General features: G+C 43.8%; 1 protein-coding gene across 3 annotated transcripts in view; it reads right to left on the minus strand.

The window, feature by feature from the left end:
- The window catches only part of LOC138727066 (rho GTPase-activating protein 7-like), a 49,133-nt gene that overhangs the window by 18,295 nt on the left and 4,631 nt on the right, over window positions 1-26,207 (minus strand). Inside the window, exon 1 of one of the 3 annotated variants that reach the window (XM_069869223.1) lies at window positions 2,619-2,858. The exons of the other annotated variants lie outside the window; for them this stretch is intronic. Coding sequence (XP_069725324.1) covers window positions 2,619-2,643 — 25 coding nt within the window. The 5' untranslated portion in view covers window positions 2,644-2,858. Of the gene's footprint in view, window positions 1-2,618; window positions 2,859-26,207 lie in introns of those variants that run through there. 3 annotated transcript variants of the gene reach the window in all.

Here is a 26,207-nt window from a genome sequence, read left to right on the forward strand (position 1 = left end):
CAAAATCTCTTCTCACAGATGCACCTCACTGTAGTGCTCGTACTTCAAAGTTATTGTGAAGCATGTTTTTAAAACCCACGGCAGGTGAATTACCTTTACTTCTATCTTCTTCCAAAATAGTATGCCAGTTTTGACAGGTAAGGATCACATGGTGATCAGGTCTTCATTATTTAAAGGGATTTGTGTTGAAGTCTGAACACCTTCCAAAACCATGTCAGCAAGCAAACAGCTTGAAAGGTTTTCTCACTATTTGCAGCCCCTCCACAGTAGCTACCCCAGGATCCTACTCATCCGCTTGTCTGTAGTATGCGAGTGCACTGCTTGCGCAAAGGAACAGACTTTCTCACCATGCCCAGCTGAGAGGCACTCACCTATCCTCCCATAGCCTCCCCTCCCCATGCCAGGCGAGTACAGGCAGGAGAACAGAAGAGAGGGTAGGACCAACTCTGACTTTGTTTGAGTACATATTACACCAATCTGGAAGGTGAAAGGAAAAAAATCCAAAGAATTTTATTCTTTCCCAATCTCTGTCCTTATATCAGAAGGTTTTCTTTTCCACATGGCACTAATCCTTCTACAACAGCAACAGACAAGCAGGCACCCAGAGCCCCACTTTGAAACTGCTTTCTTTGGCACTGCACAGCACCTGTTCCAGCACAGCGAGGTGCTGCTGCCTCCTCTCATCACGGACAATCCTGAGCTCTCATCCCTCTCAGCCTCCTCCACAACCAGATTCAATAAGCACCAGCAGTGCTTGGCAGCCACATGTCAAACCCCACAAGGTGTTTTTCCTGCAGCTGGGAGCTGGCAGGTCCTTTACGCAGCAACTTCGATTCTGTCACTATTGGTTGCCCTGGCAGCGGTGGAAGCCACAAGGCTTTTTAAGGTTCCATTTGAAGATAAAATTATGAGTTTCACATCACGTCTTTCTGGTCTATGTATCTTTCTGGGGCTATAAAATTTGCTTCCCTGTGACTTACAGTTGCTAGTAAGTTATTTCACGTCATACACACTCTATGAAAAACATGTTTGCAGCGTTAGAACTACGATCAGAGAATGTTCAGAACTGCATTGTACCTGTGATAGGATTTTCAAGAACCATTTTTAAGTTATCTCCTCTTACTTAAAGAGAGAGTCTGAACATTTTGTCTACTCAATGTTGAAGCCTCAAACATGATGCTTTCAAAGCACAGTGTTTGCACTGACCAGGCTAGGCAGTTAGAGACTTGGAGAAGTGTCATTCTCCAGAAGATGAGACGGATCATAAATAAGTGGAAATGCTTTTTTCTGTTGTCCCTTGCGCAATGTAAAATAGAAAACCCTAACTGTACTTTAATAACTCACTCAAGGAAGAGAAGAAAAGATGCATTGCTGGGGATTTTGCCAGGAAAATCTAGGCTTCATGCAAATAGTGAATAAAAAATTCTGGAAAATGAAAAGGCTGAGATATTTGTCCTTTTGTTCCTACTTTACTATCATACTGGTGTTTTGGAACCGTAGCAAACACTTCAGTTATCACAGCTGGGAACTGCAACGTATTCCAGTATTTTGTGGCAACCTTAATTGCATCTTTATCCAGCTCCTTGGCCTCAGCTCCCCAAGCTGATCACTAGGACTCCCAAGATGACATTAGGATCTTCACTTATGTCCTTGTCATTAGCCTCCCGTGTCAGTTACTGGGACTTGGACAAGTGTAAAGGCATTTTCTTTGCAGACCACATTAACTGGCTTGTTGGTGTTGGCTCATCTTTTGATTTCTTCTAGATACTTTAGAGACAGTAGTGTTTGGTCTACAAGAAATTCAAAGGGCTCAGAGGAGTTAGGCATCTAACTCCCATTGACTTTAGAAGAAATGAGAGTGTAACTCTAATTTTCAAAGCCACACTTGAAAATTTCCAAGTAAATGGGGCAAAATACAGCGGCTTTAGCTCCATTCTGTCCAATCCCATATATCTTGCTTTACCACGCTTTGGACCTGCTGGCTGTAAAACAGATAGAATGTTTCTCTGATGCAGGAGCTGCTTATGGCTGTTTTTTACAGGACCCTTGTACATGATTGAGAAATATTCAATGTAGAATTTCTAAGAATTGTAACAGGAAGGTTTGCTTGCTTCCAAGGCAGCCAGTATCAACAAACCTACAGCACAGAAGTAACAAAATCAAACCAAGAATATTGACTATGCTCTTTCGTTGTCTGTGTTTTCCTTAATTCTGCAAATTGCCAATAATACTGCTGCATGTGAAACGGGTTCAACCTACATGTTTGGAACTACTTAACCCACCAGAGGCTGGCCAGTAAGTGATTATATTTAAAAGAAATCTAGTTTATCAGCCCTGCTGCAGGTATGCAGTGCTGAGCCTACTTACAGCTGTCGAGTCCAGGTCAACAGATAACCTTTTTGTTGTTCAGTATAATAAAATCTGTTGATATTTAAAGATACACTGCAAAGCCAGAAAATCTTCTAAGCATTTCCTAAATGCATCCATCTATGAAGTAAAAGGAGTAGGTACTAGAAGAGCATGATAGCATGATCTGGAGTGCAAAGAGCCCAGGAACTACTGTCATACTAATAAAGTAGCAATATTAAAGAGGAAAAGAACATCTCTGCAGCACCCACCTGAGTTCTCACTCCAGGATGTCATCTGCCACACGACAGCCGGCCAAGCCCACTGCTGTGGGCCACTCTTCTTGGGTACAGACCCAGCCTTTACCAGATCTCCTTGCCCCAAAGAACAGCTCACCAGTCCTCACACGCCTGCGCTGCTGTCCTCTTGCTGTGCCCCACCATTCCGTGCCTCTCCGTTTCTCGGAGACCTTGCTTTGTTCTACCAGCCTGTGCCCTGCATTGCAGTCGCCACAGGACTGTGATGGCACGAGGTCTGGGCAGCCTCTTCAGGCTCAAGTGCTGGTGTTGGCGCCGTCCTCCCACGTGGCACAGCCCGCAGCAGCCTCCTGGGATCCGGGTTGTGCCTTTCCACACAAGGTGAACGCTGTACGGCACCCGATTGCACCGCCTGTTCCGCAGGATGGAGGTTTCACAGTTATACCCCTGCAGGGGATATCTAGCCGTACAGGATTGTTAACTCATTCCAATTACCCACATTCATTCAGAGTGAAGGAGTAACCGAAGGCAAATCAACACTGTACGGCTAAGTTGCTCACTCATCTCAATGTTTTACCATTTTGCCAATGTCATTTTGATGGATTATCCTATTTTTTACAAAATTACCTACTGTTCCATTTTTCCCTTCCTGACAAATACCTAGAACAATGTTGCCCCTAACCTGCAGGAAAAAAATCAAGATTGACATTACTTCCTGCAAAGATGATACAGATTTTTTTTCTTTTTTGACTTTAGAACATGAGCTGGGATCCAAGATTAAAACCAAGGTCTGCTCCCAGCTACTGAATGTGACCTGGCCACACTATGGGGTTGTTGTGTTGCAAGTAGGTCCCTTGCCACAACAGTCTTCATGGAACGAACAGAACCCTTACTTTTATTTTCCTTATAGACTTGTCTAGATGAAGAATAGCTTGTGGTCTGAAAAAATTATAGGCAGTTAAGCAATGCATCTGTGTGCTAAAAACATTAGCATGCTTTTTGACCTTTGCAACTAACTCAATTTCCTTCCATTTGCCGTAGTTCATTGCTGCTATGATTTTATTTTCTGCTTTCAATGATGCTCTTTTACTGACTTAAACTAATATTGCCCCCTCCTCCCCTCCAAGCTCTAGATGTGGATGGTCTGTTTTGTCATATTAACTTTATTTTTTTAAAAGGAAAACTTTTGAGCCAATTTTTAAGCCAAGATGAGCAATACTAAACTGTGGATTTCTAAACAAAATACATGATCAGCCTTTACAACCTGAACAGCCATCGTGGGGTGATACTCAGCAGGATGCGGTGTCATGCAAGACGGTCTCAGCAGAACATATTAAATGGATTTTTACATTTAAAATTATTTCCCTGGAAGGTAACTTTAAATCAGTAATAGTTTTATATCTGCTGGACTATTAGGCATTACAGTTCCATCGGGTGGGATGCTGTCTTAATTTACAGAGGTGGAAAGATAATCCAAATTCAATGAACCACTCCTGATAAGCAGGTTCTGGAGGAGAACTTTCTGTAATGCTTAGGCTCTTACAGTTTGGAGCTTAAAATACAGCAGAAAAAAAACCCCAAAACCAAAAAACCAAACATGATTGAATGCATTGGATAAGAAAACTTTTCTCTAAAAACGAGAATTCTTCCAGTTGGGGCTGGGTTTGTTTTCTAAATGAAGATTTAAAAGTGAAGTAATGCATTTTTTTTGTTGTTCCTTTCATTTACCCTAATCTCATTTAGGATCATTATATCCTAACAAAGTTACAATTTATGGGTATGTTTTATCATCATAAGTTTTGCTTTCTGTGCAACTACCAAACACAAAATTTGCACAGACTTACGATTCATTTTTCAAGCAATTGGTTCCTAAACTGGCAATTTGTATAGAACAATAAAAAGATGCTTGATATCAGCACTGGACTACACAATACAAAAGAGATTAAGGCAGTGTGGTGTGTGGCGTCTAGCTATGATTAGCTAGGAAAATGCTTTGTGACAGACCCACCCAAAGCAACATAAGAAGTGCACACCCTGCATTAATTAAATTCTGAGCTACGTGCTTGGGTTAGGGAGACAGAATGTATGATTTACGGCTGGGATAACATCAGTGCTGCTTCCATGGGATAGAAATGCTCCAACTAGACCATTCAGTTTCTCTTTCCCCACTCATTTTCCTTTGTGCATTTGCCCTGAGATGGCAATGCACAGCCCTAAAATGTTCATTTACTCTCTCTTTTAGGTAATTAAATAACTTTAAGAATAAACTCACGGCAATCTTGCTACTGTTGCATAGATGACTGGTCATGAAAAGGCCTACAGAAAATCTCGGGGGTGGAGGATACCTCAGTATCACACAACATTAAGCGAAGAATTTTTGAAGGCTCTTCAGGAAGGAATCGCATTCCCCTCTTTTGATCATTTTATCCATCCTCCAGTACTGTGAACTGGGGGGATTCTCACATCAGCCTCTGACTAGAGAAGGTTCAGCCCCCACACAGTAAGTTCATGCTCTACAGAAGCTGGTCCTTAGCACCGATATCCAAAGTAGGAATTACTGGTTTCGCAATGTGTCCACAATAACCATAGCTCAGTTTCAGATGTAACATTTGGGTATTTTCGCATGCGTCAAACCCTCTGCTCCCAGCTGCCTGGCCGTGGACTTGTGGGCTGCTGAGGGAGGTTCCCACACCAAGCAGGAGTGGGTGAGTGGGAAAGATGACAAGAAAGACTATTTCCTGCTCACCTGGGCTTTTCAGTTCCCAGATCTACAGCTCACCAAGGACCACCCAGTAACATTACTAGAGTCCCAAAGCTTATGCCGTTCTTTGGGACTGAAGCCTAGAAACCAGGATCTTTTCCCCAAAAGGCCATCAGTGCTTGATTTCTTCTTTTCCGAAACCACTTACCCTTGCTGAAGACTCTCCAGATCCTTTCTGACAGATTGCATTAGAAGCTGACTTAACTTGACCAAAAAGCCCAGCCCTCAGCTTGATGTAGGTCAGCAGACGCAAGGATTCTGTAGACAGCGTCTCCAAACCAGTTACATTCCTCCTTGCTCAAATATGGAGAAAGACAACCCCCGCGCAGGTCATTTTAAACAACTTCAGAAACTACTGCATCAACAAAGTTAATCATTTTTATAAATAAGCCTGCTGCTTCTAATTCCCTCACTTGTGCTTAACCAAAACTGTACAAAAGCCCCAAGTTATTGAAGTTATTTCAGACAGTCACTGTGCCAAGAAATGGAGTCACATCCAGTTAAAGCTGAGCTTCTTATATATTATAATTCTGATGTCACTGGAATATTTCCTACGCAAATATATTAACAGTGATCACCTCATTTTTTTCTTCCTATTGCTTCCTTTTATGGCCTCCCACAACAAACACTTTTCAGGAATCAAACATGAACAGAGTTCCATTTCTGACTTTCTCCTAGTAAGGTCCCAGAGTAATTATTTTCCATTTTCCTTGCTGACAATCTTGAGTTAACATAGGAGACCAAGAGATCTAACATCAGCTGTGACTACAGTAGGAACATCAAGGAAGATATTTCTGTGGAAACAAGCTGTTCAGAGAAAAGTTGCACGATTAATTAAGGAGTTAGACCAATTGGGAGGAAAAACACAGAGCAAAACAGAGGCAATACATTAAGACAGAATTAAAAGATATTAATATTAAAGACAGTGGGGAAGAATTGTCATTTACAAAGAAGAAAATTAACAACTCAAAAGAAAAGTATTTAAAATAGGAAATAATCAGATAAAATTTAAAAAAAAGATAACAAAACAAAAAACTTCCCAACAATGAAATCTATTGATTTAAAAGTATTTTCCTGAGGATAAAGACTGAAATATTATTTTCTGTGATGCAAGGCAGATTAGAAAAACTCCAAGTATGTGTACTTCAGGGAGCAAAAACCTGGACTACACAACAATATTTCTTTTCTTGAGAGAAGAGTAAGCTGAATAAAGTTGTTAGCCTTCCTTGAAAAGAGGAAAATAATATTGTTAAAAATAGATTCTCAGAGAGACTAGAGTGGTGTTGACGCAAAGAAAAAACATTAACCCGTCATATTTTAAAAATAACATCTAGTTATCATTCCGGTCTTTCTGTCAGAAACCATCTGTGTGAGAACACAGTTATGAGAAAATAAGCACATTCAATGGTCCTCTGAAGTTAACAGCAGGTTTTTCCCTTGAAAATCAAGATAAAATGGTGTGGCTCCAAGTCAGTTAAAAAGCTGTTGGATCATAGCAAACGTATCCTCTTGGTTGGTCTGGGCTCTAGTCATTCAAAACCACTCAGACTGGATTTATACAGCCTTCACCATTAAAATCTTAAAACATTTTTTAAATCTTTTAAATAATTTTCATGGTATTTTCTCCATCTCCCAATGAACTTGGCTTGGCTGCTTTCACTGGGAGCTTCCAGTGAAACCTGCAGCAGAAAAAGGGCTCACATTTCCAAGCTCAACTAGGAAATGCAGACTGGAAAGATAAAGATAATCCTGCTATAGATTTTGGCCCATGATAGGGTCAGATAATCAATAATTCTCGTTTCCATGCCTTCCTTTCCAAACACAGCCATCAACAACTAGGTCACAACAATCAACAATGGTAGAAAATGTACCACTCGCCTCTTCTTGAAATCCCCACAAAATAAAACCCAAGGAGAATTCCCCTTCGAATACCAGATACCAGAAATAAGACAGAATAAAACACAAACTCTTTTCTTTAAAGGGAATAGTAAAACATCCTTACTATTCCTATATCCTTTCGAAGACATTGGTCCTTGCATATGGCTGTTCACCTGCTGCTACGATAATCACAACTACTCCGTGCTGTTATGAAAGGCAATATCGTGCAATTGCTGATGCTGGAAAAGAGCATGGAGTGTTGCCTCGTGCAGCAGGTGACAATGACTTGGTTTGACCTTCACTGCTTTAAGTCTCTGTGCCCCTATTTCCATTAAAATTGCGCAACCTGCTTCTCATTACAGCAGGTCAAATCTCAAGCTGGACCTTAGCTTTTATCTTCTGTCATTTAAAGATGAAAGCATGGTGCTATCACAAAGAATTCCAGGGATTTTCTCAAGGAACTTTTATGATTAGACTAGACAAGTTGAAGAATTCTTCCAGAACCAATGAAATTCCTAAAATGGGGGTGAGAGTGTAGCAACAAAGAATGTAACATCTGGTTTCATAGATTCACCAAGAACATTTAACTTGAAAAGAAATCAGGAGAAATGTGCTTGTCACGGGCACGTGGAATTCCCTGAGGAATCTCCCCTCTGGAAACGAATCTCCACGTCAATGCTTCCTGAGTGAGAACAGCACATGGAAGAGTTTAGCTGCCTGGTGCAACGAACAGAGTACCCAGTGCAAAATCAAAGCTCCGACCTCCTGCCAACTGAGAAAAATGAGCAGAGTAAACACTTTGATTCTCTCAGTCACTTTTCTTTTTCTCCTGTCTCAAGAGGCAATCACAAAGGCAAAGGGGCACTAAAGGCAGAGCCATCAACACTTCTGAAGTCTCTACATGAAAGTATTAGCACTACAGAGTATTGGCCTGGATGCTTGGGGAACACAGCTCCACAAAATCAGTCTTCACAGACAGAAGTTTCTGAGGAAGAAAAGCTCTTGATTATTAGCATAACCTTGAAGGCTTTATTTCTGTCAAAATGTAGTCAATGTTTCAGAGATACAGAACTGGACTCACAGCATACTTTAAAAATTCAAATTAATGGCAACATCTAACTTCTGAAGCTCAGAAAAATCATTTTGCATAGGTTGCAGAAAAAATGCAGTTGTTTCTTGTAATTTCTTACTTTTCCTGCTCCCAATAAACTAGCGTCTCTGAAAGGTTTTGCCATCTCTGTTATTAAAGTGCATTTCTAGAACAATAAGAATATTTGCTCTTGGTTTATTTACATTCCAGCTAAAGGAGGCCCTGCATAGTGTAAGGAATAAGCTGTTGAAATGCTCCTGAGGAGGCTTTTAGATCACATCTATTTATATTTGGGCTACAGATACTTGGGAATTGATGTCTCTTAACTCTTTTCACATGCACCACACATTACAGATTCACTGTCATTTATGCTCTGGTTTTGTTCAATATAATATTATTTCACAAATGATAAAACACTTTTCCCAGCAAAGCGATCAGGCTGAGATCTGCTGCTGTCCAGAGTAAATTTTTGAAGTCATAACATGACCCTAGTGGGGTTTAACGTGAGAAGTGAGTCCAAAAGAGCAAGCCACAGCATGGCCTTGGAGACAAGGGGCAGGTCCTGCTCAGGCAATAGTGAACACAGTGTCCTGCCTTGGACAGTGGTGATGGTTGCAAGAGACATTACGTAAAATGTGAGAGCCAGACGATCGCACAGGAGGAGACAAAGTGCCAAGAAATATATGAAGCTTCTCTTCTTAATATATGTGGAATTGCATGGAAAAACATCTTCTTTCAGCTCTTCCCACATAAGAAGTCAACAGAATGTAATTAGCTTGGAATCACAAAGCCTTGTTTCACAACCCCTCAGCCCACCACTAACCATCTCCTTGGATACAACATCTGCTTCTGGCAGGTAATTCAGATGGGAGTCTGACATGGAGGTGGTGGTGAGTGATTTGCCAGATGCCTGGGCATGCCAGCTCTGTACGGAGAGAGGGATTGGTTCATTTCCATGGCACGACTGCTCAGGTTTTCAATACAATGCAGCTGCACTAGCAACTTGTAAAGTCGTTTTTCAAATGTACAAAACGTGCTGTCTAGAGAGGTAAGTGCAGAGGCTCTCCCATTGCAGCCATTATATGGGTTGTGACAAGAACTGAGAAACAGGTCAATATTCTGGATGCTGTAAAAATAATTTCCTGTGCAGCAACTCTAAAAAGTGGAAAAGTCTCAGAAAGATGACAGTGGTGCTCTATTCATTGCATCTCCTTTTTTTAATACAATAGGTCTGGAATTGGTGTCAAATCAATTTAAAAGCAACACAAACCTGGATTCAAATGTTATTGTAGGCTCGGTGTCTTTAACAGACTATAATGTATCTCAGCAGTGCCTGACAGCCTGCTTTAATCCATACAAGATAACTGTTTACTGAAAGAAGACAATACACTTCACATATGAAAGCAGCTTTTAAAACATTTAACGAATATTTTAAAGCTTGTAAAATAAATATTTACTATAACTAATAGATAATGTCCAGCTGTCACATCTATCACAGGAATCCCGCTTCCCCTTGGCTCAGCGGCTGCTTGTCCTGACCTAAAATGCTCTGTCTAATAATACCAAGATGAAACTACTGGCAGGCCTTTATCATGGCTGGATTGCAAATTAATTCCCTTGAGCTTCCTAAAATTTAGCACGGTTTGTCTGTCCTCCAGGTATCCAGACAGCACTTCTGCCTGCACAGCCGCGCACTCCCAGACACCAGACTGCAGGGCAAACCCAAAGCCTAGCCCAGCTGGGGCTCTATCACCGCTCAGCTCATGCCGTGGACCCATCAGAGAGCAGCAAAGCATTGAATCATTAGAGTTGGAAAAGAGCTCTAACATCATCAAGTCCAGTCATCAGCCCAACACCACTGTGCCTGTTAAATCACGTCCTAAAACGCCATGTCTGCATGCTTTTTGAACGCCTCCAGGGATGGAGACTCCATCGTTTCCCTGAGCATTCCTTCAGCCAGGCTCAAGGCCAGCTGCGACTGCTCAGCACCACTGAACGCCCTCGCCTCAGGGCCCCACATTCATGGGGGCTTTCCAATGGGGGACTCGCATTGTTCTGTGTTTTATGGATCCAGCGTGTCTCTCGTCAGAGTTTAAGCTGTGTACATAACTTGTGCTGACCTCCTCCTTCTTCACCGAAGCACTCATCTGAGCCAGATATCTGTCGAGCGTCACAAGGCTGCTTATTTGACGCACTAATTTTGAATAGCTCACAAATATTTAAACAATATCTCCATCAGCATTATATGTTTAGAAGACATCCAGAAACATCAAGAGAACCCGAGTACCCGAGCTGGCTGTACCAAAGTGAGCAGCAGCTTCTGGAGCAACCTGTGACTCACACCAGTTTATGCAAAGCCCTGGCAAGTGCCTTGGAGCTGCTCAGCATGCCAGCGAAAAGCCCTTTATGAAATGAGCTAGGTACTCACAGTGCAACTGCCTGGTACACCAAGCCTTAATCGTGGTTTAATCGTCATTTGTATTTTCATAGAATCATAGAATCACCAGGTTGGAAAAGACCCACCGGATCATCAAGTTCAACCATTCCTATCAAACACTAAACCATGCCCTTCAGCACCTCGTCCACCCATCTTTTAAACACCTCCAGGGAAGGTGACTCAACCACCTCCCTGGGCAGCCTCTGCCAGTGCCCAATGACACTTTTCCTGAAAAATTTTTTCCTAATGTCCAGCTGGAACCTCCCCTGGCAGAGCTTGAGGCCATTCCCTCTCGTCCTGTCCCCTGTCACTTGGGAGAAGAGGACAGCACCCTCCTCTCTACAACCTCCTTTCAGGTAATTGTAGAGAGCAAGGAGGTCTCCCCTCATCCTCCTCTTCTCCACATTTTAGGGGATAACAAAAAAACCCAAAGTCACTACTGAAGACATCAACATTCAGTTTTGTTTCTGTGGTGTCTGTCAGGTCCTTCAGCCTCTCCCAGCTTCTCTCCTAGCCATCCTTGCTAACAAACCTCTGCTGGTTCTAGTAACAACCCAGATCTGAAGACTCACTGAGCCAATGAACCAACCACTTAGCAGTCTGAATTGAAGACAAAAACCCAGCTGGGCTTTATTTCTTATTTAATATACATTGAAGGTATGTGGCTGTATCTTTCATAACATATCTATTGACCACAAGGTCTCCACAACCAGGTGATGGGCATAAAAGGCATCTGCTATCCAGGCACTCTGTAAACCAGTTTTCTAATCCCTTTCTCTTTTGGGAAGATAACAAGTCCACTAAAGTTGTTTTTAAGACCTTAAAGGCTTTGGGTTGGTTATTGAACTACTTTGCTGTAACAATTTTTCAAAAGTCAAAAGAAGAGTTTTTCACACATTTTGAATTTGAAGATCACTGCTAAGATGTTCAAAAAGGAAATGCTTACACTAAACCACCCAAACCACTAAACACATTAATAAAAGCACTTCAAATCAAAGGACCTGGATTAGCTTTGTCTTGCTTCTGATTTCAGTAGTACCCAATCATTGCCTAAGACTGAAGTAAAGCTTGGTTGCCAGCCTACTTACAGCTGGAGGTCACATAGGTTGCTGTTTGTAGCTGGGCATAACACAACTCCTAGCTTATTGAGCCAAGCAAATTTTTCCTTAACTAGTTCGGCTGTGTGGGCTATTATATGACTTAGAGTTGGCAGGTCACAACACTAAGAGCTGTCCTGGCAGTGGGCTGGCAAGAAGCACAAAGCAAATTTCAATTCTTCACCTTCTTTTTCAGAATAGTAGAAAATGCACATGCTATTCCCTTACCTTGCCAAATATCCACAAAATTACTTAAGACAAATGTCATAGGCAGACTGAAGTTTGGAAAGTACAGGGTACATATTAGCTACCTAAGCAAGATAAATCAAGTATGCATTCCATACATAAAAGGCTTTAGGAAGAATAAGGAAAAAAGAAAAAAAGTACATTAGTCTGTCAATACTGGGATGGTCAGCAAGTGCAGTCACCTTGTAAGTTGTCCCCTGCAGAAAAGCTCAGTTTTTCACTTACTGCAAAACATCTAGACCTAACATTTTGGATAGTACAGACTTCCACAGACTTTTTAGTAAGATCTAGATTTGTTTTGCATAGAAGATACCATCTTTACATTTACCACTGGTGGTGAAGTAAAAGGATTCAGGCTACCTGATTTTCCATAGGTGTAAATCTGCCAAGGATGAATGAGTAAGGCAAGTGTGCACCACAGTTCATGCGTTGCTAAAAGTTTAGGGGCATTTACCTTTGCCTAAAAAGCACTGCCACACTTTTCAGTGGCAGGAAGATTTGTCCTGTTTTCCCACATTTAAGAGTAACTGTTGCGATTGGGTTCCAGCTGAGCCAAGGGAATGCTGCGCAGTTTCTAGCTGTGGCATTCAGCTAGTCCTTACCTCTGGTAACACAGAGTAAGGGAGTGTCTGGGCTGCTAGGATTTGATGGGTTGGTTTACATCAACATCACTTACTCACCTTAAATGTAAGTTCATGTTTTTGCAGTTCATGTAAAGGAGATGATATAGAAATACAAAGTATTCATACGCTCCGTCTTTTCTCCTCTCCAGAAGTGCCACACTTCATCTTTAACAAGTAAAAACAGCAAAAGAAAAAAAAAAACCACCGCTCCCTTGCAGCATCAAGCCAGCATAAGCAGTGACAGCACCCACTTGAAATATTTTACCATTAATGGCTCCAACGGAAAGCTTTCTGGATGATCTATGGAAGCCCTGCAGTCAGAAATACTATAAGCTTTGCTCAGCCCCATTTCAAACTGATGGTTCTCTGATGAGAGGGGAGTTGCCCTCTCTTGTGCCATCAAATTTAGAAATCCATTTAAGTCCTTCTGATGTTACATGAATGATCACTTCTGAAAGGTTATAAAAATGCAGCCAAACCATATTTGTTTTTTCTGCAATGCTTGGGAAGTGTAAACACTTAAATCATCAACAAAGTGCATATCATTCATAGTCACCGTACCTTTTAAAAGCATACTTAGCATACCACTGAGAAAGATTACTCTGCTGACAGAAATCAAGCATCTGGATTAATTTAAAGGAGTGCATTTCACAATCCATCATTCCAGAATAGGAGAACAAGGAACTGCTCAGTTAAATTAAGTGATGAGTTACTCTGGAACAAATTAAAGGAAATTTATCTCTGCACTGTGTCTCGTCCAGGTGTGTAATCCAGGGCTGATGCTATTAAAAACCAAGCAGTCTAGCTGGATTTCATAAGGACAGCATCATTTTACAACCAATATTTATCTATTTGCACTGTTGCACAACATACAAAGTAGCAGGATTTGTGGCTCGTAACAGGAGTTGGCAGTTCCAGGCCAGCACTCTTCAAGGACCTTCTGAAGGAGAACAGGTGTGGGAAACCAGGCTGGGAATGGCAGGGCAGGAGCAAACCCCTCCCCGGCCGAGTGCAGCAAAAATACAGAGGACTGTGGCGGTTTGAACTGGCAGCAGAGCCTTCTTACAGCACATTATTTTCCTGGGTTGCTTTGTTGGCCGCCACCAGCTGGATTTGGCCCCTGTCCATCAGCTAGAGGGCTCTCCATAGACCCTGCCCAGGCCACGTCCAGCTGGTTCAATGGGGGCATTATGGACAGAAGGCTTGTCTTCTTCTGAGAAAAGGATTGATTTGGTAACTCAAGAGCCCACATGTAGAGACAATCAGGCTCAGCAGAACACATGCTCTACTGAAAAAGATTTTACTAATAGTAGAAAGAATAAAGAAACTTAATAGAAGAGGGAATAGACGTCTGTGTAAAATTTCTTGTGGTACCAGTTGACTCTAGCTTTGCAGGTATTACCCAAAGTCTAAATTTCTCAGTGTATTTTTAATATATTTTTTCCTTCCTTCCTTGCTTCCTTTTTCTCTTTGTGTGTGTGTGTCTATAAATAAACTCTGCCTGTTACATTTTCTATCAACTTTTCTCCTTCATTTTCACTCTAAATTAGCAATTTTTTCTTCCTCGATCTGTATTAATATATTTAACCCAACCTTCTAATAGCAGACGAAAGAGTAGTTTGAAAAGGTATGCTCCCATGAGACACAAACACCTTTATAACCACTTACTCATCAAAAGCAAATCAGAATGTTATGCTCATAGCGTCCTACCCACAGCATCAAATGACATACTTCATTTACTCTCGTTTCCCTAACTAGGCAAGGAACAGCAGAGGCCTGACAGTACAACTGATCATACAGAATGGCAAACTGGCTCTCCACACCTGAAGACCTTGAAACCTTGGTTAAAAAAATATGCTCTGAGATAGAAAGGAGCTCAGCACTTTCCAGAAACCACGGGCACTGGTGACTGGGATGTGGCTGGTACAACGGGAGGAGTGGTTGGTCCATGGCCACAGCGTGCTCGCAGGCCAGCGTCGCTTAGTCCATGAGGTGGGAGAGCTGCCTCTCTGCCTGGCAGTGCCATACTGCCCCATCACCCAAATCTGCAAATCCCCTTCATCTTCCGTGCCCCTGCTGGGCTGCAGGCTCCCACTGGGGGCTGGGGCTGTCCCCTACGGAGCAGTCCTCATCTTTCCCACCTGCTTTGCTCTCTTGTTTCCTTTGTCTCACTACGCGAGATCAAGAAGCAAGAGGGAGATCAAGCACGAAAACAAACTCTGTCACACAGAGTACATCCCGGTGCAGAAGAAACGTCTTGGACCCCTACACCTTCCATATCAGCCTAGAGGCAGTGGCTGTGGCTGGTGGAGGAGCCTGCTGAGGAGCAAGAACATGCATGTCTATCCATTTGTGACTTGGAATGTATAATGGGAGAGCAAGGCTTCAGCCAGCTCGAAGCACTAGAGAAAAGTAGGAGCGTAAAGGCTCCTTTTTTTCCAGGTGGAGCAGACACTGGAGAGGCAGGGAGACTGCTCTTTGGACTGGCAAAGGGACAAATCTGAGGAGACAGACAGAGATTAAGTGACTTTCTCAAAGGAGACTGGCAAGGGAGTCAGCAGCCCTGCTCCGGCTTCTCTCCCTGTAGACCAAGACTGCGTAACTTTTCTCCATAGAAATGTGTGCCTACAGGTGAGGTTTTGAGAGGCTGTGTCTCTAAGCTGAGAAGTCAGGCTGTGAGCTAATCCTCCTTCAACCTTGCAAGCATGAAGCAACAGCCACAAGCTATTACCTGAAGCTTGTCCAGGTGCTGCAACCAGCAAACATGCAAAGCAGAGTTCATATTTTGGTAGCAACGTCTTATCCCTCTACCTGCTTCTCACCTAATGCATTTAGACACATCTCGAAACCATCATACACTAATCAACTTGCTAGTTAATAGAATCATAGAACTATAGAATTATTTGGACTGGAAGGGATCTGAAAGATCATCCAGTTCCACCCCCTGCCAAGGGCAGAGATACCTCCCACTGGATCAGGGGCTCCAAGCCCCATCCAACCTGGCCTTGAACACCTCCAGGGATGGGGCAGCCACGACTTCTCTGGGAAGCTTGGGCCAATGCCTCACCACCCTCACAGCAAAACATTTCTTCTGAGGATTTAGATGAGATCTCCCCTCTGTCAGCTGAAAACCATTCCCCCTCATTCTATCCCCATGATCCCTGATAAGGAGCCCCTGCTCAGCTTTCCTGTAGGCTCCCTTTCAGTACTGGAAGGCTGCTATAAGGTCTTTTTCTGTAAATTCTGATATCCAATGTGCTGTTCTTCTCCATAGCAAAAGGGGCATCTCAGTTCCCCGGGTCCTGCTCGCACACTCTAGAAAGTACTAAAATATGGGGGAAAGTTGTTGCTCTGGGGAGCTGTTCTGAATTGGAAAAGGTAGAGCAAGAGAGGAGATATGCTGTCACCATGCAAAGTCAGACAGCAGGTGAATGGGCAATGCTGAACGTAAAGCCTCCTCACAAACCTCACCTTTCCGGGCCAGCTTGCTGCCACATACCGTCTTCTCTAATATCAGCACGAGATACTGTTTCCATCATCTTAGTGTGATTAATCCTACTCTATTATAATTGGGAGCTTCTGTGGAAATTCCATCCACTGGTTTTTATAACTTTGGCAAAAAAAACCTTTTCCTTTTATTGTCTTGGCCAAAATCAGCCCAATTTTTCAGCTTGATTGGGCATTTGGCAGTGATGCACCCAAATGGCTTCTCTACCACTGTATGATAACAGAGCTTTGGCACAGGAAGATTTATAGCGGTGAGCCCTAGGTAAGGATGCTCCACTTTCCTGCAGACTGATTAGTGCTGTCTATCCCAGAGATTTAAGTATTCCTTCAAAGAACACATTTGAAGAGCTGAAATGGATACATATTGTCAGCTTCTGGCAGTTTAAGTGCAAACAGCTGCCCTGAAAGCTCCACGCAGCACCACAAAGAGATGAGCCTCAATGAAAGCTAGTCAATCAAAGAAGATAAATCGTTGTGTCAGCTCCAATTATTGACATACTCTGGTTAACTCAGGGAATCATAGACATTAGACTGGCTTTAAATGCCCACGTGGCTGGGACTATCCCATTGCTCTTGGGAGGCAATTTCACTGTCTGACAGATCAAGAGGTTTTTCTCAGCTAGTTAATTCCAATTAAGTTTTTCCTCTCCATTTCATCCTACTATCCATTATCCTCAGTCAGCTACCCTTAGCGATTCCTCTCCTGCCATGCTGCTTGCGCTAAGAGTCCTGGAAACGGTGACATTATTACAAGTACCTGGTGATGACACCCATGAGACCTCCTAGCGCTACAGCCTCAGAGCATAGACTGTTTCTGTCTTAAAGCTTCTTTAAGCTGCTACAGCCTTTAAATAAAGCTACACTTTAATCCAGGTATACCAGCAACCTCCCCTCCTTGGGTTTTGCCTCTTTTGTCCTCTGATAAGCTTTGTTTCTTCTGGCTACCCTGACTTCAAATACATAAACATGAAGATGAGTTTGGATGGGGTAACACTAGAAAAGAGCTGCTGCAGAATTACCTAATATTTTGCTATAGCACTACAAGCATCAGCATCCTGGAGGTGATGCAAGTGTAAAAAACATAATAAAAAAAATTACTCTTTTCCTGACATACAGCTGTGTCACAAATATTATTTAAAGGAAAAATGACAAGGGATTCCACTCCAAAAAATTAATGGGCATCACAAAGCAGATAGGAAGCATTGATGTCTTATCTCTGATCTCAAAACAAGCTAGCCAGAGAGCTCCAAATTTCCCTTCCCTTAACCACGCTGCTGTCTCTCTCACACACTCAAGAAGACAAATGGAATTAAACAAACTGTAACCATATTCCTCCAGCCCAGGAAGGTCAAGGGGTTTGCAAGTTTATTTCAAGAAACAGGAGGAATTCAGCCCTTTTTTCAACACAGCAGTGAGCATCAAAGCGTGGCAAACTCCTCTGAGGAAGCAGATCCCCTTATCAGGGGACTGGTTGAAAAAGCCCAGGGAACTGGGCTTGAGGAGTATTGAGGGCACGAACACACCTTCAAGCTGGAACAACGACCACTGGAGGAGATGACCAATAAGGGACCCAAGCACCTCAGCTCCCTGGCTGCAGGGTTTTGGTCTTTGTCTGCTTAGGAGAACACAGGATTGTGCCAACCTGTAGAAATAACTAATTTTCACTCTGGCTCTCAGGAACGTAGAGCAGGAATTACTGTCACTGTGGTACTCAGACCATGGCTGGTTGCTCTTGGGGGCTGTGTTGCATGCTCCCTGAGGGCTCTTGCTACTGCTCAAAGCTCAGCTAAGCTGCAGCACAGTCAATACAGTAGGCAACTGTAGGAAATGTAAAGAAAGATATCACCATGTGTGGCCCAGTGTTAGGGAGAACCACAGCTCACGAATGTTACCACATGTTTACTTGAGTACAGCCTTCTCCTAATTCACTGCAAACCTGAGCAGTCACTATAATTCAGATTTTTCTAGGCACACACGAAACCAGCAGGCATGAGTGAGTGTGCTGTACTGCCAGGCCCTGTAACTTTATGGGATTCTATGCAGAGATTTTATCTTTTTTCTTACTTTTTGGTTTTAGCACCGAAACACATTGAAGAGATGACTTTTAAAAACAGAGTAAGGCTTGCCCAGACTCTAGAAAACAGTCAAAAGAGTGTGTTGGGTCAGAAAAATTTCTGAAAATTGTTATTTCTTCTGACTGAACCTATGGGAAAGCCTAGCATGCAGACCTCAGAGTAGCTCCCAGCTGCCCAGAAGCTCAAACACACTTTCAGCACCTCCACTTAACCATCAGTAGAATTGGAAATTGGCCACTGTATGATAATATCTGGTCTCCAGCACGCTCCCATCACATCTTAAATACTCACAAGCCTTCCTTGAATCATGAAGGCATGAGCTTGGAGAAAGGAATTATTATAAGGAGGAGATAAGTATTCTACTCATCATCTGCAAAAAGAACATCTACTTTAGCCATTCAAAATACACCCTCAGTTTCGCTGCAGAATAAGCTGGTTATGAAACCTGTAGTTATTTTCTCTGGCAGGACAGGGAGATACATTACTAAGAAAAAGAAAACTGGAAAAATTTCAAAATTATCAGCTTTTTATCAAACAGCTGCCCTTGGCTAGAACCTCCGTGTGGGTTCAGCAGGATGTACTAAGGCAAATTCAGGCCGTGTTGCACCAGCTAAAGTCCAGAGGAGCCACACTGAGGTCACCTGAAGTCAAATTCACAGAACAGGGCAAAATTCCTGTATATATTTACGCTTATAATTGATTTTATACTATATGCTGTCCTGTTCAGATCCCAGGCATAAAGTCTGTGCATGGTCAAGTCAAGGTTAGAGCTCCAGCCTAGATTTACACGGGTGCAAAGGAAAGCACTATCAGCCCAGTATTTACATTATTCAGGCCAAGGAAAACAACTAGTGGCAGCTGTGAACAGTCTGAAAAATCAAACCCTGATGGGAAGACCTTTGTGCAGAGGTTTGGGTTGTTGTTACAGTTGACTCTCTGCATCCCCTTTATCTTTTTTTTTTCCCTCCTTTCAGAGATGTTTAACCTTAAATGCAAAAGTATAACATGGGTCAGGAGGAGTGTTTATAATGTATATGCTTTTTTCTTTCATGTTAGCAAAATTCTTTTGTAGAAGTTGGCAGAAGTCCTTGTTACAGCTAAATTTCAGACCCATGAGTGATCTGGAATTTAACATTATTTATGTCTCACTATAAAAAAATGCAATGAGAAGGAAACAAATTCAAAGAAAATAATCAGGACACAGCTGAAGTCTTGTAGCTTTAGATTTTTAGACCATTCATGTCTATCACTGCCCTTGTCTTCACTGATGTCTGTAACTATTTTAGTGTTTTGAGGGCTTCCTATGTAGGAGATGGAGTATTTGTAGAAATTACTCATCACACTAACCTCTAAGTTGTTTCACAGGCAAGGAGCATGAAGCACTTTACAGAGTCAAAGAACTAACTTGCACAGCAGAGCTCCTATTTACACGTGCTGACGCCAGCAGCTCAAAACAGTAAGGCGTTTCTAGCAGTGCAAGGGTTTTGCAGTGTGAATTCTTCATAATACAGGTACAGAGAGGAACATTGAGGGGTGATAAAAATCATGCTGTCACCGCCACTGAAATCCCACTCCAATCTCTTGTCCCCCAGCCCTTGGTTTTTCATTGGGTTGGGATACAAGCAACCAGACTCTGCAATCCTCACTCTCCTTGCGTGGTACATCACTTCTCAGCAATTCACCTCCTGCCTCCAGGGTGCTACTTGTACTGTAAAACTAACTGCTGAGTGAGAGAGCAGAGCCCAAGTCCAGCCCTTGGCTGCCAGTGTTGCCCAGACTTACACAGTTGCAGAGAAGATGCTCCTGAAGAGTGGGGTTGCAAAGAACATTTTCAGGAAAGGGTATTTGTGTCTGCTTATTCCCAGAATGGTCCCAGGGTCAAACCCACACTGGCTGCTTTTCCAAGCCTTGTTTACTTCCAATTAACATACACAAAAAACCTAAGGTACAAGTTCTTAAAATATTCAGAAAACATGTTTGCTTCTTGTCCATGTAATTTCACAGCAATCTTCCAGCAAATATAGAGAAAACCACACCTGCTCCTTATGCAAACATGCACAAGAGAAAATGCTCTTAAAAACCTTGTATCATCACAGGCAGGATCCAATCCTAGTGATGGGACAAGCTTACTCACAGTTCTCCCTTGGTAGCTCACTCTTCTATAAGACTTCTAACAGACCCCACTCCTTGTCTCAATAGCTCATCCCTCCAGTGCACAGAATGTATAGGTAACTAAAATAAGAAAGCAAGCAGCACCAGACAGCCTGTCCAAAAGGAAACCCAGGAGCTGGAGGACTCTGTTATTACTCAGCTTGGGGCTGAGATGAGCTTTGAAGAACACCACATTTAAACGCACAACAGTTTTCACTTTGAGGCATCCTCCACTCCAGCACTACTAGACATTAAATATGTGCATAGTTAATGCTTGGTGAGCTCCGCATCAGTCAGGTTGGATTAGCAAAGGGAACCTGCCTCACTAACACAGGTGTCTATGTGATGTCAGACCCTGGAGGTACAGCTAGGGTGACAATTTCAGAAGTATCTAAATTTCTTGAGACACTTCAAGCTCCACTGAAATTCACTTGAGGTGAATTGGAATGGAACTTAGGCTCCTAAATCTCTTGTATTTTGGAAGAGGTTAGCTGCTGCCTTTAAATTTCATGATAAAGTACAAGGAGATTCTGCTTGGAAAGTTGGGTATAGAGTAGGAGTTTGGATGGCACGATCATGAGCATAAACAAACACAGTTCCTTTGAATGTTAAAAGTGTATTTAATGTGGTGCTCAAGGTTACACAGCAAATCGATAGGCAGAACTGAATCATAGCCCTAAGGGCATATGATTTGCAGTCAGATACAGGTGTAATTGAGTAATCGCACAGACTTAAAAGTAGCATTACACATCAACTTAACACGTGGCTAGAAACGGGCTTGGGAACGTTCAGTGATTTGCTGGAGGGGAGAAAGAGTCAAGAGCAAGGCTGACAATTGATATGAACAGCTAATTTCATCACACAGGTAACCAGGCAGGAGAAAATCTGCTACTAATTCATACTTCATAAAACTTCTCATTTTAGCAACATGATTTTCAGTATCCATTACTGGAAATACTGAGTTCTGCACTTCAAGGACACACCTCACACTATCTGCACTATAATGGGAGAACTCAAGATGAAAGACACCCCTTAGCTTGGGTCTGACATCCAAGCTAGCACAACACTAGTAACAACTACTGAGTAGGTATGACCCTGTGCATGGTAGTGAGAACATGTCCCTTGGCTGCTGAGCTCCAGCACAAGCTGCTGGCCCAGCATTGTGCTTACCAGCCCTACCTGACAACTACTTGTCCTCTTTTCAGCTGTCAAAATTATATTCACGGTAGCACAGTATTTCCTGTTTCTTAATTTGGATGGTTCCCTCAGCCATTTTTCCACTAAAACGCTCAAGCAGTTTTTGAAAACATCTAAACAGGAAGAGACCTGACCTCTCCTCTCTGAACATTGCGTGCTCTCTTCTCCTGGCAACAGAAGATCACTCCTCTGCCAGCTGCTGCGGTGACTCCAGGACAAACCAAGGGGTGGATCCCATACCTTAGGACAGCACATGGGCTCTGCTTGTGTGCACTGAAGAGCGTGCACAACTTGTCTTGAAATGTTCAGCAGTCTTGGGATCTCAGTCAAAGTCCTACCTAGTCATGCCCAGCATGCCCCCCTCATTCCAGCTCGCTGCCGTGCCTGACTGTGGCGATGGATCCCAGGGTCTGGTCAGCAGGCCAGGGAGAAACCACCCCACAGCTCTGAAAATCAAAGGAAGAATGCCCATTGACTCAGTTGGTATGGTGTTGGGCCAGAGACTTCATTCAGACAGGTATTGGGCTCCTCTCCTGTGGATTTCCACTGGGCATAGAATGGGTTTGGGGTTTATTTGGCTCTGGAGCATCATCGTGGCCCCCTTATGTGGAAAGGTATGGCTTCTGAAGCAGAGTCATACCACGCTCCACCATGTAACCATTTCCAATACACGCCTCAGAGGGGTTGTTTTCTTTCCCTGAGATGGACAAGCTCTACATCTCAGGAGCCTGATCTGTGTTTGATGTCCCTTGCCATTGAGATGATGGATTTAGCAGATGCAGAAGCCCTGATCGGTGTGCAGGCACCAAGCCCAGCTCTAGCAAGGCTGCAGGACCCACAGCAGTGAGTAGGGTGCTGGGAGGGGGGGCCCAGGGACACTTGACAGACACCATGCACCAGGGCACTTACATTAGGTAAATTGCTTTAAAACGTTAAAAAGAAGGGAAGGTAGAGCCTAGACCAAAACTGAAAGATTCTGATTTCAGGAGAAGGAGAAGCTAATGCAATTCACTTCTCTGAAGATTCAAATCACCTTAGGAAAAGAGTGAAACAATGCTAAAGCCTTTGTCAAACCATCTGGCTGTGTGGATGGCTGCTCAGCACAAGGCACTGCGGCAGCGAGTTCCCCACTTCACAGCCCCTAGTGCCAGGTCTTCCCCTCACCACCTTCCTCTGGGCAGCTGCACAGGGAGCCGTGCTAACAACACCGCTCTTTAACACACCCGAGGCTTTCCTTGGTGAATTTTAGTTACCTGGCTCCAGGTTGAGCTCTTTTGCTGGGGAAAATCAAGTGCTAGCACAGCTGAGAGTGACAGAGCAGCACAAGAGTCAAGTGAAAAAGAACTCGGGTCCAGCGTCTTTCTGCGCCCAGACCTTCCTCCTGCAGAGCACTTGGGCCATCTGGGATTGGTAACATGTACAGAAAATTCAATTTATGTTAAGTGCTGGGGTTTTTTTCACCAAAAAGTTGCTGTCCTAAGTCCCATCACCATCCCAGAGAGGTGAACCTGTTATACTGTTCCACCCTCCCATAACATTCCCACGCAGGATGTGGCTTCCTTCCTCACACTCCAGCAGTAACCTAGGCTTGGCCGGGCGCTGAGCTGCTCCTGTGTGCCACAGAGATGCTGTGTTCACTAGCCTGGGGTACTTTCTCTGGAGCAGAGGCAAGCAGCCCAGGCCAGCCCCTCAGAACTGTCTACTGACAGTTGAAATGCATCATGACCTGCTCTGTGAGGACCTCACTCAGCCTTAAGACACTCAGGAGGGACACTCAGAGAAGCTTTTGCTAGTTTACCTAGAGCTTATATGTATCTCATCTTTCCACCTCTCTGCATGTAACCCAAGCATCCATACTTCCACCAAAACAGGGAAGTGATGTTTCTCTGAAATGTGATGAGGCTACGATGTGTCCCCCTGAGCTGAAACTGGACTCTGAGTTCCTAGCACTGAAGGGTGGTCCCCCAAAACCTAAACTTCTCTGCTTCTCCAGAGCAGCAACCTTGGTCTGCTTTTGCCACAATAGCTATTACAGGTGGATGGGAATTTAGGGCTGGCTCAACTTTCATTTTCTGAGGACAAAGCAACACAATAAAAGAGAACAAGCAGCATCATGTCTGATATTCAGGTCACAAGCTATAATTTAAATATCACCAAGTTCTTCATTTAATGTCCTATCAGTCTGGAAGCAGTTCAAGGAATTCCCTACAATTTCTCCTTCCAGTTGATTCAACAACTCTCTAGCTTCTATAGTTAGTAGCCTAATCAGTCCAAACACTGAATGTACAGAACCCTTCCCTGCTCTGGTCTGACAAGACACCATATAGACACAGTAGGGCCACCTAGACTAGTAAAGGCTCTGCTGTGTGTGAGGGTCCCCGGGGCTGCCCTGATGGGAGGAGACCGAGGACACCCACATGCCGCGAGACAAAGGGGCACAGGCAGTGGCTCCTTTCCCCGTACACCTCCTACCTCCCCCTGCCTGCACTGACCCAACCACCCTGTATGCAAGGAGAGAGAAGTGTCCTGTCCAGGGAGCTGCTTTCCAGGTGGAACACTAGTGTTCAAAGCACAAGATCCCTACTTATGCTGGGTGAATCTTGACCTCAAGGTCAGCGATGTTGCTAAACACAAGGAAAGAATACCACTGCCCAGCACAGGTAACACCTGGATGTGCTGTTTGTTCAGCCTGAGATTGTAAAAAATGTGCTGGTTTTTGATGGCAAATGGATTCAACAGAATGATCTCATAAGTATTTCAATAGCTACACTTCACCGAAGAACTGCCTGGGTACTGGTGGTGGTGTAGCCTCACGAGCCTGGGTCCTTGTGCAAGTCACTTCTATCAGGAGGTTTTAAACATTGTCGTTCCCTTATTCGGCAAATGTATCACACTCTAATCTACTTCTAGTCTTTTAACAGTATGTCCACTTTTTTATGAGACTCTAATAAAGGCCAGAAGATGACTTGCCTGTCCTACTGCCAGCTTGCCCAAATCCAACCACGTCCACATACTATCCTCTGCTCAACGCAATGTCCAGTGGAAAAGCACACAAAATGAACATTCCCTGCACAGCTGAGCTGACTGAAGATTCAGCTTAGATGAGAGAGGAAGCACAGGGTCCAGTGTGGTTTCCTGTGTGCCTATAAATAGCGGTTTGATATGGTTTAGGCAGAGGTCAGCACCAGACAGCTGCACGAGCTCTGGCCTCTGTTTGCCTCATGCTGGCAGGACTGGGACTGATGGCAAAAAGTGTCCCCTTTAGAGCAAGAGCTCTTATATCCTAAAAAGGGTATAAAGCTACTGGAGAGATTCCACGGAGGCCATGAAGTTGGTGAAGGTTTTAGAGGGGAAGCCATATGAGGAGTGACTAAAGTCACTTGGTCTGTTCAGCCTGGAGAAAAAGAGACAAAGGGGAGACCTCGAGTCCAGAGAAGAGCAACGAGGCTGGTGAAGGGGCAGGGAAACAGGCCTTATGAGGAACGGCTGAGAGAGCTGGGGGTGTTTAGCCTGGAGAAGAGGAGGCTGAGGGGAGACCTCATTGCTCTCTACAACTACCTGAAAGGAGGTTGTGGAGAGGAGGGAGCTGGGCTCTTCTTCCAAGTGACAAGGGACAGGACAAGAGGGAATGGCCTCAAGCTCTGCCAGGGGAGATTCCGGCTGGACATTAGGAAAAAATCTTTCAGGAAAAGGTCATTGGGCACTGGAACAGGCTGCCCAGGGAGGTGGTTGAGTCACCTTCCCTGGAGGTGTTTGAGGGATGGGTGGACGAGGTGCTGAGGGACATGGTTTAATGTTTGATAGGAATGGTTGGACTTGATGATCCGGTGGGTCTTTTCCAACCTGGTGATTCTATGATTCATCATGGTCTACAGCTTCCTCACAAGGAAAGGAGGAGGAGCAGGTGCTAACCTCTTCTCTCTGTCCACCAACAATAGGACCCAAGGGAATGGCAGGAAGATGTGCCAGGCGAGGGTTAGATTGGATATTAGGAAAAGGTTCCTCACCCAGAGGGTAGTGGAGCACTGGAACAGCTCATCAGGGATGGCCTCAAGCCTGACAATATTCAAGAAGCATTTGGACAACGAACTCAGACACGTGGTGCAAATTTCAGGGTTGTCCTATGCAGGAATAGAAGTTGGACTCGGTGATCCTTGTAAGTCCCTCCCAACTCAGGACATTCTAAGATTTTCCATTTGCTGCAGTGGAGGAAGGGCCACCGAATACCTGCCAGGGGAGGGGGTCCCGCGGGGTTCACCCCACTGAAACTCTTTATTCACCTGTCGGTCTCTGGCTTTGCTGAAATACATATGAAATCTAAAAATGTTTCCAAAAGGCACCAAATGAAAAGAGCAAAAATAAAGATGCTGGGGTTTGCTTCAGTCTAACAGGAGGACGTCAGGGAGCAGCTTCAGCCCTGAGGGTTGAGTGGGGGTCCCTACGCTGGTGTCTCTCCTGGTCCCCTTCTGCAAACCCAAGCACACTGTGACATCTAGTGGCAAGCTACCCTGAGAGCTCAGAGAAAGCTGCGTTTGGTCCTTT

This window comes from Phaenicophaeus curvirostris, chromosome 15 (genome assembly GCF_032191515.1).
Source record: "Phaenicophaeus curvirostris isolate KB17595 chromosome 15, BPBGC_Pcur_1.0, whole genome shotgun sequence".
Classification (NCBI taxonomy): domain Eukaryota; kingdom Metazoa; phylum Chordata; class Aves; order Cuculiformes; family Cuculidae; genus Phaenicophaeus; species Phaenicophaeus curvirostris.